This window comes from Pristis pectinata, chromosome 1, assembly GCF_009764475.1.
Source record: "Pristis pectinata isolate sPriPec2 chromosome 1, sPriPec2.1.pri, whole genome shotgun sequence".
NCBI lineage: Eukaryota > Metazoa > Chordata > Chondrichthyes > Rhinopristiformes > Pristidae > Pristis > Pristis pectinata.
In genome coordinates this window covers 31,446,406-31,465,957 of record NC_067405.1, presented here as the reverse complement: position 1 = coordinate 31,465,957, position 19,552 = coordinate 31,446,406, and the positions used below count along the sequence as shown (strand labels likewise).

At 37.6% G+C, this 19,552-nt stretch overlaps 1 protein-coding gene across 2 annotated transcripts in view; it reads right to left on the bottom strand.

Moving 5' to 3' along the window:
- The window catches only part of LOC127580749 (inactive dipeptidyl peptidase 10-like), a 547,404-nt gene that overhangs the window by 135,713 nt on the left and 392,139 nt on the right, over positions 1–19,552 (bottom strand). For both annotated transcript variants that reach the window (XM_052034610.1, XM_052034700.1), the window contains 2 exons: positions 12,049–12,101; positions 7,552–7,633 (listed from right to left, as the gene is read on the bottom strand). In XM_052034610.1, coding sequence (XP_051890570.1) covers positions 7,552–7,633; positions 12,049–12,101 — 135 coding nt within the window. The remainder of the gene's footprint in view (positions 1–7,551; positions 7,634–12,048; positions 12,102–19,552) is intronic.

Sequence of the window (19,552 nt, the reverse complement as noted above, 5' to 3'; positions counted from 1 at the left end):
GCGACACTTGCGGGCTGCCCCCAGAACACTCTACACAAAAGATGCATTTCACTGTGTGTTTCCATGTACATGTGACTAATAAAGATATCTTATCTTATATTTTACATATGTTGACAAGGTCTGAAAACATTTGGTCCATATGTATTTTACTACAGGGTAGTGAGACAAAGATGAAATAATTTCTTGCTGTGATAACCAGTTACAAAATTAGTCTTTTACAGAGCTGAAGTTAAAAGTGATTTAAGTGCTGGAAATCTTCATTGTCATCATTTCTGATATTTAATTACTCCTGCCCTCTACCTTTCCATTGATTTCCTGTCCCCTGCCCTGCCATAGACCTTTTGCTTTATATGCTTCCCTGCTTTCTTTTCCCTGTTGCTGCAAACACCATTCATCTTTAGTGCCTTCTGATAGGATATCATCCAACTGAAATATTAACCTAGATTCTTCATTGCCATACGTTGAATGGACCAGCATTCTTTTAGCTTACAGATATTAGTGTTAGGTATAGTTCTCAGATACTGGAGAACTAGGTTTCAGAAACATACTATTCATAAGCAAATTGCAGGAGTTGTTGGGAACAACATATAGGACTCCTGGGGTGGGTTAAAGTGGTAACATCCCCATGTTTCCATTGTTAGTCATTGTCTTTGTCTTAATACATTGGTTTTTATATCGATCTGAGACAGCTGGGAGATTTTATTGTCAGAGATTCCCCCTTCCATGTTTCCATTGACTGAAATAAAGGCTAGCTGTTTGTACCTCCAGACTTTGAGTGGTGATTGATCCACAATCACTGACAGACCAGCTGAAGTCTTTGGCAGAATGCATGTTTAATGCAGATTTTGCAGCAATTATTTAACTTAGTGGTTCATTCTGGTAGATGGAGAGGTGTGTTGGGAGGGCCTTAAGACCAGACTATTGACCACTAGATGCTTTAAAACAGTTGTACAATGCTCAGTGAGACTTTAATCAACTGAACCTGAGCTAACTTCACTGAAGTGTAGAAAACTTTAAATAAACCAATACAAACCTCAAAGTGGTGCTGAGCTCCATATTTCATTTGCCTATTTTGGAAGTTGTAAACACGGAGGTTTAGATATATGAGCGACTGTAATGAAGTCTGTGACCTGCAATTGAAGATGCTGGTTGGTGTGGGTGTGACAAGACTTTTAGACAGTGTAGCATCTGTGTTGTAGTCTGTGGTCCACAGGAGGACATGATCTGGATGTGACAGGATGCTGGTTATTACAATATATAGGTACATGAGTTATGGGGTAGATTCCATCACTGGGGAGGCCAGAGTGTGTGGGGCCAACATGGTGTTGGTTATTGCAGTGTATAGTACCTATGGTCCACTATTGGTACCTTGGGGATGTTGGAGTGGATAAAATATTTCATGGCAGTTCGGATTGATAGTGTGACCAGACAAGACAGTGTCATGTGCTGGGGCAGGGATGTTCATTGATCAGTAACTTCTAGCGTTCCTTTATAGTTTTAAAGCATTAAATTTGAAAGATTTCCTTTGATGTGTGTACTATTGTGCTATAAACCAGTAAGTCATATTTTGATTCAGTTTCCATGATCTTGCTTCTGAATGTTTGCCTGACCATTCCATGTGTGAGAAAGTGTCATCAAAAAGTTTCAGTTTGTGTTCAGTAATAGTCACTATTATGTTGAGAGAAAGGAAAATCTTGCAGCTTATTGATTTCAAAACAGTAATGATTGCTTCACACAACCTGATCTGTAAGTCAGTCTTCAAAATCTAGAATGGTTTCTATGGGAACATCAGGCTCTGTAATTGTGCTGCCTTGCTTAATTTCCTATAGTTTTATCCTCTCAGGAACTAAATTAATGGCCTTAACTTTTACTTAAAATAAATGGCTGCTAAAGCTTTTGATATGAACAGCATATGCTGGTAAAACTAATAAAAAGATAAATCACGAAGGATTAACTTAAACAGAATAGAACTAAAATAATAAGCTCTTGTATTTGCTGCGATTACAAAATAAAGAATTAAGATTAATGTAATGGTTTCTAAGAGCAGATGAAATTCTCCACCGTTTCTCTTCAATAGAATGAGTGAACAAAATAGAACAGGAAAATTGACCCCTTGAGCCTGTTCCACTTCTAAATAAGATGCCAGCTGTTTCAATCCTGGCCCTAGTATCACTGCCCCATTCTCCTTTCATACCCCTTAAATTTCAAATTTCTCTGCCTTGAATATATTCAATGACTTTGCCTCCATTGTTGTCTAGAGTAGAGGATTTCAAAGAATCACAACTGGCAGAGGAAAGAAATCCTTTTCAACTGCATTTTAAATAAGTAACCCATTATTCTGAAACCGGGCCCCTTAGTTTTAGATATCCTCACAAGAGAAAACATCTCAGCACCCACCCTGTCAATCCCACTCAGAGTTTTCATGTTTCCATGGGACAATTTCTCATTGTCCTAAACTCCAATGTATTGGCTCAACCTCTTGTCATAGGTCAAATCCTTCATCCCAGGCATCTTCCCAGTGAACTTCCCTCCAATGCAAGTATATATTTCCTTCAATATGGAGACCAAAACTGCACACGGTACACTAGTACTCAGTAAAGTTCCATCAAAGCTTCCTAAAATCAAAATACTGTATTTCATTGGCCTTCCTGCATTTCAACACCTGCATACTAGCCCCTATGTTTCATGCAATACGGCCCCCAGATGCCTTTGTACTCTAACAGTTTTTTTTGTCTCACTCCATTTATTTAATTATTTGCTTCTTCATTCTTCCTTCCAAAGAAAATAACCTCATGTTTGCGCACATTATATTTCATCTGCCACCTTCTTACTCACCTACTTAACTTTCCTATTTCCCTTTGCAGGCTCTTAGTGTCCTCTGGGCAAATCTCCCATCCATCTATCTTTGTATCATCAGCAACCTTTCGTTCCTTCATCCAAGTCATTAATGTAAATTGTAAATATGAAAGCCTCCAGCACTGATCCCCATGGCACCCCACTGGTTATTAGTTGTCCAAAAACAACACATTTATTCTAACTCTCCTTTTCTATTAGTTAGCAAATCCCATATCCCTGTCAACACATTATGCTCAAGCCCATACACTCACATCTTGTGCAGTAACCTTTTATGTTACACCTTATCAAATGCCTTCTAGGAATCCAAATACATGACAACTACAGGTTCTCCTTTATCTACCCTGTTTGTTATATCCTCAAAAATCACAGGCAAATTTGTCATTATCAGTTTTCCTTTCATAAAATTATTCTGTCTCTGCATGATCACCTTTCAATTTTCTAAATGTTCTGCTGTCACCTACTTAAATAATGGATTCTAGCATTTTTCCAATAACAGATTTTAGGCCAACTATCCTATGGATTTTTGCTTTCTGTTTCCCTTTTTTTCTTGAATTGTAACATTACATTTGCAGTTTTCCAATCCTCCAGAAGCCTAGAAGTTTTGGTAGATTACAACTAATGCAAATGCTTTCCTTGCAGCCAGATGCAGGCCATCTTGGGGACCTTGGGACTGGGGGACTCTTTGGCTTTTAGCCCCATTATTTTTTTAAATGCAAGAGATCTTATTCCCTACCCATAGTCTTTTGATTATCTACAATTGGGATGCTTTTAGTTTTGTCTACCATGGCACTGATTCAAACTTATTCAGAATCTCTACTATTTCTTAATTTCCCTTTATTAATTCCCCAGTCCCAAATTTTAAGGGACCAAGATTAACTTCAGTTACCCTCTTCTTTTTAGAAGCTCTTACAGTGTTTTTATACAATCATAGAATCACAGAGAGATACAACATGGAAGCAGGCCCTTCAGCCCATCGAGTCTGAGCCGACCATCAACACTCACTTCATTAATTCTACATTAATTCCATTTATTACTCGCCTGACATTCTCATCAACTTCCCCCAAATTCTACCATTCATTTACATGCTAGGGCCATATACAATGGCCAATTAACCTACCAATCCATAAGTCTTTAGAATATGGGAAAAAAAACAGAACAACCAGAGGAATCCCACATGGTTACAGGGAGAATGTGCAAACTTTACACAGACAGAACCTGAGGTTAGGATTAAGCCTGGGTCACTAATCCTGTGAGGCAATGGCTTTACTAGCTGAGCCACTGTGCCACAGCAAATACTAATTGCTGGTTTAGTCTCATACTCTTCTCCACCTTTACATTTTTTTTACTCATTCTTTACTAGTTTATAAAATGTTCACTATCTTCTTGTCTACCATTAACCTTCTCTTAACATAACAATTAACGTAATAATCTTTATACCATAATACTATTAACATAACCTTATGTTCCTTCAGTTCATTTTGATACCATTCTTAACTTCCTTAGTTAGCCATGTTTGGTGTACCTTTCTTGTTGAGAGTTTATTTCTCAGTCAAATATACCTTTGCCAAGAATTATGAAGTATCTCCTTAAAATATCCTTAGCTGCTGACCTACTGTCTTCCCCTTCATTTTCTCCGTTCCACTTTAGCCAACTCAGTCCCACTGTAATTATCTTTATGTTTATAGCACTAGTTTCAGCCGCAGGTTTCTCACACTAAAACTGAATTTGAAATTCCACCATGCAATGTTTATTCTTTTCTAAGGGGTCCTTTACCATGAGCTTATTAATTACTGCTGCCTCATTACATTATAGCAGATCTAAAATAACCTGATTGCACCCTGATTGGTTTATAAGAAACCATTCAGAAAACATCATAAGGCTTCCCCTGCCAATTTGATTTGTCCAATCTTTATGATGATTTAAGTTGCCCGTGATTATTTCAGTACTTTTCTAAAAAGTCCATATTAGTTTTTCATTCATATTCTGTGAGAGGGCTGTATACCAATCCCTACAGTGACTTTTTACTCACATTATTTCTTATTTCCACCCAAATTGATTCTACACCTTGAACTTTTGAGATACTATCATTCCTCAACACTACTGTCGTCTTGTTCATTACTAACATAGCTACCACACCTCCTTTTCTGCTTTTTCTATCTTCCTAAATTGTCAAAAATCCCTGAATATTCATCCTTAGCCTTGCAACCACATTTCTATAATGACCATGAGGTCACACCAATTTATTTCTATTTCTGTCATCAACTCATCAATCTTGTTAAGAAAGTTGTATGCATTTAGATAAAGAACTTTTAAATATTGCTGGTGCACTCTTATGCTTATATGGTCTGCCCCTTCCCTGTTGCGCTATGTTTATTGTTAACTCCATCACTGTCTAAATCCCTCCTTTCTACTCCGTCTCTCCAGCCATGCATTCATTTGCTTTATCTTTCTGTTTCCAAACTCAAGAGCATGTGACATATCTTGTAAGCTGCTTTTCCCTAGATCCCTGAGCTCGGCCTACAGGACTTCATCTCTCTTTCTAGCTATGTTGTTTATACTGATATGGACCGCCACTTCTGGTTGTCCACCCTCCTCCCACAACATGCCCTACAGTCATTCAGTGATATCTTTGACATAAGAGCCAGGGAGGCAACATACCATCTTGGTCTCATCTGCTCCTCCAACTACTGGAACCTCAACCATGATAACTCTTCCCCCCACACCCACCCTGTACAGCTGAGCCTTCCATTGTGCTATGGAGTTAGCTTTGGCTGTACTCGTCAGAGGAACTATTGCCCTCACCAGTGCTCAGCAATGGATACTGGTTGGTGAGCAAGCTGGGCTCAACAGGTTCTTGCACCATTGGTCTGTACCTCCTCTTCTGTTCGATGGTTACCCTTTTCATCTCTGACTGCACAGGAATCGCTGTAATCCAGTGCTCAAGCTACTGTAGCCAGTGACACTTGCCAGACATGTCAACTCACAAAAGAATGCATTCTGAGTATCGTGCACACCAATGACTAATGTGATGAGTTTTACTTTTTTGATGTAGTTACTGTTCAGTGAAAGAAACTACAGTAAAACTGAAATTTTTTTAGCAGGCTGCTATCTTTTTTTACCTTCTATTCAGATAATGAAATAATTACCCCAATGATAGTTGTACATTGTTAGGCTAAATTTTCAAATATTTGCATCTTACTAATCAACTCATACACTTGTGGCTGCCAGTGATCAAGTTTTGCATGGAGAACATTATACAAGAGCTAAACGTGTGTAAAAGTCACCTTGGTCTACTTTTACAAGAATGTCTAAATCATTGTCATAGACTCATTCAGAAATAGGCCTTTCAGTCCACCACATCCACATGAACAATCAAGTACCTGTTTATACTAATCCCATTTACCAGCACTAGGTCTGTAACATTCTACGCTTTGGTGGTTCAAGTGTTTGTTCTGATGCTTTTTAAATGTTGTTGGGGTACCTGCCTCCACCACCTTCTCTTGGCAGTATGTTCCAGAATGAAACCACTCAATGAGTTTTAAAAAAAATCTTTTTCAGATCCCCTCCAAACCTCTTACTCCTCATCTTAAAACTATGCCCTCTGGTCTTAGAAACCTCTGTCATGGGGAAAAATGTGTTACTGTCTACTTTATCTATGCCTCTTGTCTGCCATCTTTCATCCAAAAAAACATTGTAAACAGCTCCAAATCATATACTGAAATCTAGCATTCATGACAAGAATTAACTTTAAACATTTAACTCTTTTAATAAATGGTGGATTTTACCCTCGCTATCTGTATAAGATACATTTGCTGAACGTTTAAATAAATTTGTCCAATAACTCCAGACTATTCACTCTGCTCATCAATGTAACAATCATGCAAACAAAATTATCCAATTTTATTTTGTCAATCTGAACTAATTTGGCAGGAGCTGGTCCAGTTGGGTGGACAATTAAAAACAAAAGTTCGAGGTGGATTGTCATTTCAAAGAACAATGACTATCTGAAGGCTATTTGTGATCTATGTGATATGATTCACAGAGTACAATTTCCAAAATTTCTTTTTGCAATTAAACAGTTCCAACAAAAAGTACTCTTTAAATATTATCAAACCATATCAATGTAGATTTATTTTTTGTTTAATTAGTATTAATCATTACAAATAGAATATTTTTCAATTTTTGCCACCCAGTTGGCAATATGATATAGATCAGGATTAAAATAAGGCTCTCAATGCTCATGACAACCTCATGGCAAATGATTGAAGTTGTCATATCATTGATCTGATGTAATCCTGATCTACTTCATATTAATGATATGACAACCTCAATTTCACACGCTGAAGTACTATTTCTTTTTTCTGCAGTTTACTTATGTCTGTTATGAATTAAACCAGCAATGTAGTTCACAAGGGCCAAATCATTTTAATGAATAATGATTGTATCAAGTCTGCTGTAACTAATTTTACATTGCATTTTTGTGAAAACTGTATTACCATTTATTCTGTTCTGATATAGGTGATAGAAGAATATAGGTGAAAAAGAATTCTCACCCTCAGGTTTTCTTTATTATTTTACCAGCCTCTTCCCCCCAGCCACCAACAATACTGCAGTTAATGCATTGAAATAAATACTACACCAGAGATATTATTAATTAACAAAACAAAATCACGATGAATGTAAAGTAACTCTTACCAGCTGTTGTCCTGCTATGCCCCATGCTGCATGCTGTAATACTGAATTTGCCACCTCTGGGGGATTGAGCTCCCTCACTTCCCTTTAATAAGAAGAAAGTTAGTAAGTTTAGCATTGCTTTTGAGAAAGGGGTTGAGTGAACTCCTGGTAACCATCTTGATTAACTAGACAATTTGAAATAGGAAATCAATGATTTCAGTAAGAACTGCATTTGTTGCATAAAATATTGGGCCAAGTAAAAATACAATTAAACTTGAGCAAGAATATAATTTAACTTGAGGTTGAAATAAATGAAAAGTATGTAGTTAAAAAAACCTACACTTTTTGGCTTACTTTCATCTAACACTATCTTCCATTATCTTCTTATTGCCTTGTTTTATTCTCCCACTTTTACTGGCAAGAAATATTTTCTCCACCAGTTGGCTGAAGCTGTGGTGTTTTAGGCTTAAACCACAACAAACTCATCTAATTCCTTGTTTCAAATGATAAGAAGTGTGCCAGGAAGTGCACATGACCAGTTTCTGTAACAGTAAACAGGACAGAAACTGTGGCTGAGCCATTTCATGATCTAGCAAAAAGAGGTAGGAAGCCACCTCAACCACAAAAGGATCACACAGATAGGCCAAGTCACATAATTATACCATTGGGAAGACATCCAGGTCGAACATTAGAAGACTCGCTGGGCAATACGCATTTGTCACCAAGGGAAAACACTGAGACTACAAATCAGAGCTATACATCAACTAATTAGCTCAATGAAACTGTGGAAAAATGCTGTTGATTTAATTGTAATGTTTATATAATGTAATTGACAATGCTGGGGATGGTGCTTTTTCCCTCTGGCTAGTTCACACATAGGTAAATTTGATGGAAAATAAGATCAGCCATTTTCATGAATAAATGAGGCATTGTTTTACCTGTAACAATGGTTAAAGACAATGCACGTTTTTTTCATCCTATGCATTGATAGTTGAGTTCTTTCTTAAGTAGGATGTCAAAATTGTGGACAAACATGTGTCTTTTGCAAGTCCATTGATACAACTGTGTTTATCAACATTTATTGAAGAAATAAGTAGTCTGTTCTATGTATATTCTGGCAGCTGCCTGATACCACTGAATTTACACTCTCCTTTTGCCCTTGGATGTTCCAACACACCTAGTAAATATTTTTAAAATCACCATTCTCTTTCAAATAACCTACTCAAAGAGGATTACCTCATAAAGCTTTTAGGAATCTAGGGACTGATGTCCTTAGTCCTACGTTTCTGATTACTGGTCATGTTGGTATTGGTGGAGTGAATCCCCTTGTAGCCATAAACCTGATAACACTGTCCAATGGAACCCAGATGATCATTTGGGCACCATCCACAATACTCTGAGCGTTTCATAACCTAGTGATTGGAGTGGATTGCATTATGCTGTTCTTTTACTGTAATGTCTGTCCTGATGAACAAAGCAGCACACAGCACTGTACACAGAACATAGAACAGTACAGCACAGGACAAGCCCTTCAGCCCACCATACTGATCTAACTAATCCCATCTGCCTGCACAAGGTCAAGATCTCTCTGTTCCCAGCCTGTTCACATGCCTGTCCAAATGCTTCTTAAATGTTAATATATCTGCTTCCACCCCTTCCCCTGGCAGCGAGTTCCAGGCAGCTACCACTCTCTGTGCATAAAACTTGCCTCGTAAATCTCCTTTAAACTTCCTCCCCCCCTCACCTTAAAGTTGCGTCCTCTAGTATTTGACATTTGCACCCTGGGAGAAAGATTCTACCTTTACTATCTATGCCTCTCATAATTTTGTATACTTCTATCAGGTCTCCCTCAGGACGATAACTCCCAGGTACAGTGGATCAGCTTCTTGTCACAAACCAGTTCTATATTAACAACTCTACTGCTGTGCCAACTCTCAATATACTCTAATTAAATAGAAGGCCAGTATCTGATAGAGGTGTGCAAACAGATTAATAATTTCCATGATGTAAACAGATGGAAAGTTTCCTTAACTGCAGGTCACAGGTCATAAATTTAAGATCATTATCAATATGATGAACAAAGTGGGTAGAAGAATTTTGAGCTGGGCAGAGGAATTGGCAAACATGAAAAAGTATATAAAGAACAATGGTAAATGCAACATCTTGGTAACAAGTCAATATACATCAAAAAGAAAAAATAAGGCCAGGAGAATGGGTCTAACTTTCCAGATTTTTCAGAGAGCCAGCACAGGCATCAACAATTCTACAATATCTCCCCACCATAAAGCTGCCTTTTGCCTGCCTATTAGATTCACAATTTCAATAAATAATTCACTACTATGAGGCTAATTTCCATGACTGATTGATCCTAAACAGGATATCTCTGGAAAGATTGGGATTCACTTTTGCAAAACAAATAAAATCTTTGCAATTTTATTAAATATCTGCTATGATAGAGGAGAAATTCAGACATCTACACACATAGAACAACTTCATTTTAACCATTTTTCTATGGATTGAAGGGTTGCTATGGATGCATATGTGTTTTTCTTTACAAAGACACAGCCAGTCCCAAGATATCTTGAGTCAGACTAAAGCTGATGATGTGTAAACTAGCCAAATTTAGTTCAGTTATAATCACCAATAATTATCCCTAACAGATGACTTTGATAGAAGTCACATTTTTTTTGTATTCATGTACAATAAAGAATAGTCTGCACCCCCTTCCCCAAATTCTTTTAATATATTTTAAAGTCAATATGCAGAATTGATGGATATTTCCATTTTAACATACATCATATCATGACATATTTACAACATTATAACCCAGCATGAAAAATCCAAACAAGGTGACCCAATCATTAAACCTTCTATTACAAAGCTTTATCAGTGGCTTGGGGCAGGAAAGGATCGATAAATTGCCACTAACAATTTTGTTCTTGTAAAGTAATAAGTAATCTAAAGGTTCCTGTCCTCCCTCTTTGAGAATTCTTGATTGGCAGAGAATAATATGGAGAACAGCAAATGATTCAGAGGCAAATGGTAAACAGAAGCAGAAAATGAAACATCAGATCTGAAATCTTAAAATCATTCAATTGTAGGATCAGAAAATTACAGAAATTTATGACACTGAAGGAGGTAATCATTTCTATGCAAGCCAAAATCAAGCCAGATAGGCTAATTCCACATGCCACCACCCTGGAGTTTATGGGATTTCAGGTTATAATTTAGGTGCTTTATAAATAAGATCAGGATTTCTGCCAGCAACACCCCTTCTCTCAATGAGTTTCAGGACCACACCTCTCCTTGAGTGAAAATATTTCACCTTAATCTCCCCTTAAACCTTCCACCATTACTTTAATCCTAACTTTCCTAGTTATTAATTTTTCTGCCTTCGTCACCCTCATATAATGTAATATACTTCACAGATTTCCCCTTAGCCCTCTTTATTCCAAAAAATACAATTCCAGCCTAGCCAACATCTCCTCATCCAGCATTCCCCACTCTGAGAGCATGAGCTGTGCTCTTTAAGTCATATAGTCACCAGAGCTCTACTCCACCTGTGGCCTAACTTTCTTTTCATAATTTCTCGTATAATTGCCTATTCTTATATTTCATCCCTCAGCCAATAAAGGCAAGTATTTCATATGGCTTCATCCAAAGCATTGATTTAGACACCATAAAAAAATAACAATCACCCTAAAAAATTTCATTGCATGCGGCCTTCTAGTTCATAAATCCCCCATCACCTACTATCCTTTTCTCTCTGCCACATGCAATTTTAATGTTTAATATAGAACCATAGAACAATACAGCACAATACAGGCCCTTCGGCCCACCATGTTGTGCCGCCCTTCAAACCACACCTAAGACCATCTAACCCCTTCCTCCCACATATCCCTCTATCTTAAATTCCTCCATATGCTCATCTAACAATCTCTTGAACTTGTCCAATGTATCAGCCTCCACCACCACCCCAGGCAGCACATTCCATGCACCAACCAGTCTCTGGGTGAAAAATCTCCCTCTGACATCTCCCTTGAACTTCCCACCCATTACTTTAAAGCCATGTCCTCTTGTTTTGAGCATTGGTGCTGGCTGTCCACTCTATCTGTTCCTCTCAATATCATGTCTCTCCTCATCCTCCCTCTCTCCAATGAGAACAGCCCTAGCTCCTTTAGTCTCTCCTCATAATCCATACTCTCTAATCCAGGCAGCATCTTGGTAGATCTCCTCTGCACCCTTTCCAATGCCTCCACATCCTTCCTATAATGAGGTGACCAGAACTGGACACAGTACTCTAAGTGTGGTCTAACCAGAGTTTTGTAAAGCTGCATCATCACTTCGCGGCTCTTAAACTCGATGCCCCGACTTATGAAAGCTAACATCCCATAAACTTTCTTAACTACCCTATCTACCTGTTAAATATTTAATTACATTAAATATTTAATTACATTTTTGAAAAGATGGAGAAAGCTGAAACCTTTTGAAATAGCTTCACAGAGATAGTTCACTGACCTGGTATTTATGTCATAAATAGCATATGATGCAGTATAGGAGGAATGAAAGACCTGTAAAAGATAAAAAAAAAGCTGTTATACAAAGAAAGGGTCTTGTTGACTTTCTAGGCTTTTTCTATATAGAGTTACACTTTAATAAACATTGTTTTCCCTTTTAATTCTGTAATCCAACTGAATGATAAATTAAATGTTGTGATACCCAAATTTCTAAATTAATTTTCAAGGATAATATTGTTGTGAAAAATTACAATTAGCTGAAACAGTAGATTTGTTTTAATTCTGATTGGTTATTACTGAATGTCTTTTTTAAACTCAAAATTATTATATTATAATTGATACTCACATAATTAGAATTTTAGATATTAATAAGAGCAAATGATAATTCAACTGCTAATAGCCTTTTATCAGTTCTAAATGCAGGAGTAGATTAACATAGCACCTGCCAGAAATAGGACTACAAATGGCTCAACATCCCATTTACATGAGCACCTTAGCTCCTGCCACTCTCAAAGGGCCTCTATTAAGCATGTGGAGTGCCTGTTTGCAGTTGTGTGCATAAGAGGGGGCCCAGAAGAGGACTGGTCTTTCCCAACAATCATTGAACATGTTACTGATGTACACACATGTGTGTATGATCAACATATATAATGTTCCATATACATATAAAATGACACATAGAACGCAAATGAAGATCCTATGAATCACATAGGACACTACTTTCTATTTTGATGAATGGACTGAGAGTAATGCTTTGCCCTGCTTTTCCAAACAGTGTAGAATAAACAAAGTGCCAAAAGTGTAGGCTTACAATCATTTTTGTGGGACCAGTAGGAGTAATTACCTGCTACCAACCAGTCCATACCAATGCCTCCCACCCTGCCTCTCACACAGACCGAACCTCCTGTCAGACAGGACAGCCTCCAGGCCATCTTGCAGCTGGTGAGGCACACTAGCCATCCAACTGGCATCCCCAGCTCACTAACAAGATGGTAATAAAATCCAGTCTCCAAACTGGACTTGGCCTTCATCTGGCAGGATGGCATGTGTTGCATTGGGCGAGTTGCCTGCCCCCATTGAGTCTATTACCAGGTCCGTTGATGCTGGCATGTCACTGATAAATCATTAAATGTATTTAAATCTTACATTTCAGAAATCATGTCTTCCGCTGAATAATGAGAGTCTCTTGAGGAAAAGGAATGAATATATTACTGCCTGCTCTCAGGCAGTGTAATTAAGCTCAAAGAGTTAACTCTAATGGGAATTCTACCATCTTTAGGAGTAATTTTGAGATCACTATTCTTATAAATATTTCACTTTTCTAGCATAGTGAAGTAATGAATACTACGATATAAGTGACTGCAGTAACCTTACATAAAAAAGTCAGATATTATGCTAGCATAAGGCCACCAAAAGTTGCACAGAAATATAAAATGGATACCATATAAGCATTGCAAATTTCAATTAAAATTTCAGAGGAAATGTAAGTGTTAAGAAAAACACAACAGGCTACATCCTTTAAATGAAAGGCATGAATACTTCCGACTTTTCAATAAATAAAACCTCAAAGGAAAAGACATGTATTTCACAAAATAATAGTTTGCAGCATAGATGGATGCTTTCTATAGCTAAAACCTTTGTCATTTTTTATTTCCACAGTACAATGCAATGATAATCATTTTCCACTGATCATTCTCATCATCTCATATTTCTGTGTTCAAATATTTCACTTTTTCCTTTAACAGAAGCAATGGTATCTTGTGCACCACTACTCCTTGTGCAAAGTAATTTCACATTAACCATTTTTGAATAAATTTAAATTTGGTTTCATAGCCAGAGAATTGAGCTGGATGAAGTAAATGTTCCTAAGTCACTAAAACTTGTGTATTTTTCTTTACAAGTACCCTCTAACTTGCTGTGCATTTCTAATCATTTCCAATTTACCTACCCATTCTATAAAACCATAGCCTTAAAAAGTTTCAGTCGATGTTCCTTGAACCATCTTTGCTGCAGTTGAAATTGTATCTCAAGTATCTTATCACTACAGTATTTATCCCCGATAACATCCTGGTGAATAAACACCTGATTCTTACTGCGACTTTAAAATTCCATCTACCATTCTGTTTAGGTTTAGGCATGATTTTATAGAATTGAAGGTAACCATTGCTCACATAAATTTATCATTTCTTCATTACATACATGTTCTGTGCTCCAATAATAAAACCTCAAATTCTACTTGTTTTAGTATGATTCATCTGCCAACAAATTATGTATTTATATTCAGAGGTCTCTCTCTGTTCTTCTATATCCATCAGAAACCTTTTAACAAGTGTATGTAGATTAGTCCAAGCCTGCAGCAGTGTTTAAAAACTATTTATATCATACAGCTGTAAAACAAGCTGCATCAATTAGACCAATAAAGAGGGCAGAGTAGAGCAGGTCTGCATTGCCAGAGAATTGGGAATAATGACTGAGTAAGTAATGGTGGTAATCCCTTGAGTTGGGGTTATAATCTATGGGTCAGTTTGTTAGTTTCTTATTTTAATTGGTTTATGTCCACACAATTTGGAAAAAAGTAACAATAATTAATTGGTGAAATAAATGGAATGATGTTAATCTCAAAAAGCATCTGTAGGAATTTTAATGGATTTTCTGAAATGACATCCAAGACTAAATTTATTCAGCTACTACTTCCCAAGAAAGCCAGAGATAATAAAATCTTAGTGAGGACTGTTATTTCTCTAACTATTAGTGTAAAGAATATCACTGATCAAGCAATAAATTGCACTTAACTTTGAACATAGAGACCGAAGTGTGGAATAGGATTAGGGCCACAAATGAAGCTGTTTTAGGTTTGAGGAATGGTCTATAACATAAACGTTGGTACATCTGTTCTCAATACAGCTCTGTCTGACCAGCTGAGTGCTTACAGCATTTTTGTATTTTAATGTTGTTTTAGCAGTTTAAGTGTTTTACTTTGTGTTTAAACCCCATTCCAGGGTGGGAACACATTCAAACAAAGTACAAGTTAGGAGCAGGAGTAGGTCTCTCAGTCACTAGACCCTGCTCCACTGTTCAATAAACTCATGGCTGCTCTGTTTGTAACTTTAACTCTGTGTTCCTATTTACCTGCAGGAATCTTTCACCCACTTTCTTACCAAATATTCATCTAACTCTGCCTTAAAAATATAAATATACAAAGATTCTGCTTCCATCTCTCTTTACGGAAGAAGTTCCAAGCACTCAATAACTTGTGAGAGAAAAAAATTACCTCATCTCTCTCTTAAATGGGAAGGTCCTCATTTATAAATTGACCCTTTGTTTTCGATTCTCGCATAAGAGGAATTATTCTCTCCATATCCATCTTGTCAAGACCCCTGACAATCTCATGGCCCAGTTACCAGATAAACATGGAAATATTAAAGACCCAAGTTCAAGTGAGTTGAAACTGGATTTGTGTTGCCTCTTGAATTTGAACAATGTTGATTGATGCATCAGTTAATTAAGCAACTCCTCCATTCAATCTTAATTTGGAATCACGGCAGATTAGGAGTGTCAAAGGAATCGTATAACTGTTACCAGAGAGTAAACACAGCAAGTTCATTAAGATAAGAAAACAATGCTGATCTATGGAGACATATATCACAGGGCTTTAATTAGTGAGCACAACAGCTTAACTAAAACTCCATTACAGCGAGCAAATGGAATGAATATAGATCAGGCTGATCCACATTTATTTGCTCCATTGTGCTTTAATACTTCATTTACACAGGGGAAGTAACATCTACTAATCAGTATATTGATACAGTATCATTGTCTTATACCTACCAATACATCGTACATCAAAAATATAAACAATATTTGCAACGCATATAATGGACTCAAGAATTCATCTGTGTTTTTTGTTCACATATATGTATTGTGTTATTTTCTTGACATCATTTAATGTAATCTTGTAGAACAAGTACACCTTCATTAGAACGTGGTTAGGCTACAAGGTTAATTTCATTTGATCTGAACAAAGAACTGGTGTTAACAGCTGCAAATACTGTTCCTCAGCATGGATTATTAATAATGTCTTCATCTTCTGTTTTTCAGAAATGATGTTACCTCAAACATTGCTGGTATAACATACTGTTGTTTAGGAATTATTGGGTCAGCTTTTTTTTTAAGTACTTAATTTGATTTGACCTAAATTGAGTGGTGTACCAGGTTTATGTAACATTATTTAGCAGAACAGATCAATGATACAATGGGTTTATGCTCCACAAAAGCTTCTAAAGCTGTTACCATGTTGAAACAAACACTGATCTAGATATTTTCCCATCCAATGTTCATGTTTCCAGCATTAAACTGCTTCATAAACTTCCATTATGGAAGGCAGATAGGAAGCACAGGATAATTATGAGCTGGTAGTATACGACCTGCCATATTGCTGTGCAGTGCCTAGTCTCGAAACGGGCATAGAACCCCTTCTTTTTGAAATAATGGGCCTTATGTCTATTGGTATTGGTATGACTTGAAGCACTAGGCATAGGTATCAAGTGCACTCAGGACAATTTGCAATGTGTGTCCCAACATATTTTTAAATAGAGAAAAAAGGTAAATGAATGTTTCTCATAAATATAGATCCAAAGACTGTAAGTGACTGATAATTCTTGGCCAGATTATCCCCTGCCTATCACAGGTCCCCCAGCACAGTTTGCTTTTAATCACTGATCTGAGGACAGCCTCTCAATTTTCCATCATATTTTGCTGACAAGTTGGTGAGTACACAGCCCTTTAGCCAGTGAACCCTGCAATTCTATCCTTCAGGTTTTCTATGGGTAAAGAGATGAATTTGTTTTGCTTGACAAGGAGCACATACAACATATTTTACAGTGCACGATAATTTGAATGATGTTGTTGATGACTTTGTTACAATCCAGAATGACCCTGAGGTATAGAAATCCAGAGCAAAATTAACATTAAAAATAGAAGTTGGCAATTCAGCCCTTCGAGACCATTCTGCCATTCAATAAGTTCCATTGATATCCTTAATATCTAAAAACCTACTGATCTCTGTCTTGAATGTTCTGAGTGCCCACATCCCTCTTGAGTAGAAAATTCCAGATTCACAACCCTCTGGATGAAGGAGTTTCACCTCATCTCAATCCTGAATAGCTGACCCTTTGTTTTAAGACTGTGGGCCTTTCCTAGACTTCCACTGCAATCTGCAATGAAATGTGTGATTTGATGCTGAATTACAGTTGCTGCTGCAGTAGATGACATGGCTCTGTCACAACTTCTCTGGTGAAGTGGAGCCATGAAGACACTTGTCCTTAGTTTATCAGAGGTTATAATGCATTTTTTCCAATATACTTGAATGGCAAACCCTTGTATACCCACTTCTCCCATCAGCTGGAGGTTTCAGCACTCTTTCTAGTCTGAACAAGCCAATCTGATTAATTAGAGATTTACACGAATCCAGTCATGGTCCACAGGTGTTGGATTAGGCCATTCACCTTCTCAAGTCTATTCCACCATTCAATGAGATGGGCAGGGATGTCAAGAGCTAGAGGGCACAGGTTTAAGGTGAGAGGGGAGAAATTTAAAAGAGATTTGAGGAATATGTTTTTCACACAGGGTGATGAATATCTGAAACGAGCTGCCAGAGAAGGTGGCAACATTCAAAAGGCATTTGGATGGATACTTGGATAGGTAAGGTGTAAAAGGATATGGGCCTAATGCAGACAAATGCAACTAGTGTAGCTAGGTATTACGGTTGGTGTGAATGAGGTGGACCGAAATGACTTGTTTCTGTGCTGTACATTACCATGACTATGATTCATTTTGTCTCCATGACACTAATAACCTTGGCTAACAAAAATCTATTCATCTTACAAATAAAATATTGATTGAGATTTTGTTTTATTGCATTTTGAGAAAGAAACTATATTTTACTACAATATGCAAGAAGAGCTTCCTGCTTGGTTTAACTCAATTTTAAACATATGTAGCCTTATACAAGAATTCTCTCGAAAACAAAAAATGCTTTCTTCTTCTTATCCCATGAATTCCTTTCATAATCCTAAATAAAATCCCTTATCTTTGTATATTCCAGAGAATACAAACTTTATTGATGTCATCTCTTCTTATTTTCTATTTTGTAGGAACATGGCGAAGTTGTGTTGAATATTCACTGCACCCTTTCCACAGCCAATATTTCCTTTCTAAAATGAGGTGCCCTGATCTGGTTTTATGTAGTTGCAGCAAAACTTTCTCTCCAATTGTTCAGTCATAAAACCATTAGGCTCTTTGAATTTTTAGTACCTGTTCAATTCTAGTGATTTGTATGCATTGATGTGCAAATCAATTTGGGCCTCCTTTTCTCCAAGTGGTCCCCTTTCTAAATATTACTGGTTTTAGACTGACTGGTTTCAAAATGAACAAGTTCAGGAAGACTGGTAGAAGCATCCTTAACCAGACTTACATGGAACATAGAACATGGAACTGTACAGCACAATACAGGCCCTTCGGCCTACAATGTTGTCCGGACCTTTAAACCTCGCTGCATATTATCTAACCCCTTCCTCCCACATATCCTTCTCTTTTAAATTCCTCCATATGCTCATCTAGTAATCTCTTGAATTTGACCAATGTACCTGCCTCCACCACCACCCCAGGCAGTGCATTCCATGCCCCAACCACACTCTGAGTAAAAATCTTTCCTCTGCTATCTCCCTTGAACTTCCCACCTATTACTTTAAAGCCATGCCCTCTTGTATCGAGCATTGGTGCCCTGGGAAAGAAGTGCTGGCTGTCCACTCTATCTATTCCTCTTAATATATTGTACATCTCTATCATGTCTCCTCTCATCCTCCTTCTCTCCAAAGAGTAAAGCCCTAGCTCCCTTAGTCTCTCCTCATAATGCATACTCTCTAAACCAGGCAGCATCCTGGTAAATCTCCTCTGCACCCTTTCCAATGCTTCCACATCCTCCTTATAATGAGGCGACCAGAACTGGGGACAGTACTAAACAGAGTTTTATGGAGCTGCATCATTACCTCATGGCTCTTAAACTCGATTCCTCGACTTATGAAAGCTAACATCCCATAAGCTTTCTTAACTACCCTATCTACCTGAGAGGCAACTTTCAGGGATCTATGGATATGGACCCCCAGATCCCTCTGCTCCTCCACACTACCAAGAATCCTGCCATTAACTTTGTACTCTGCCTTGGAGTTTGTCCTTACAAAGTGCACCACCTCGCACTTCTCCGGATTGAACTCCATCTGCCACTTCTCAGCCCAGCTCTGCATCCTATCAATGTCCCTCTGTAATCTTCGACAATCCTCTACACTATCCACAACACCACTAACCTTTGTCATCTGCAAGCTTGCCAACCCACCCTTCTACTCCTTCATCCAAGTCATTAATGTAAATCAGAAAAAGCAGAGGTCCCAGAACCGATCCTTGTTGGACACCGCTAGTCACAGCCCTCCGATCTGAATGCACTCACGCCC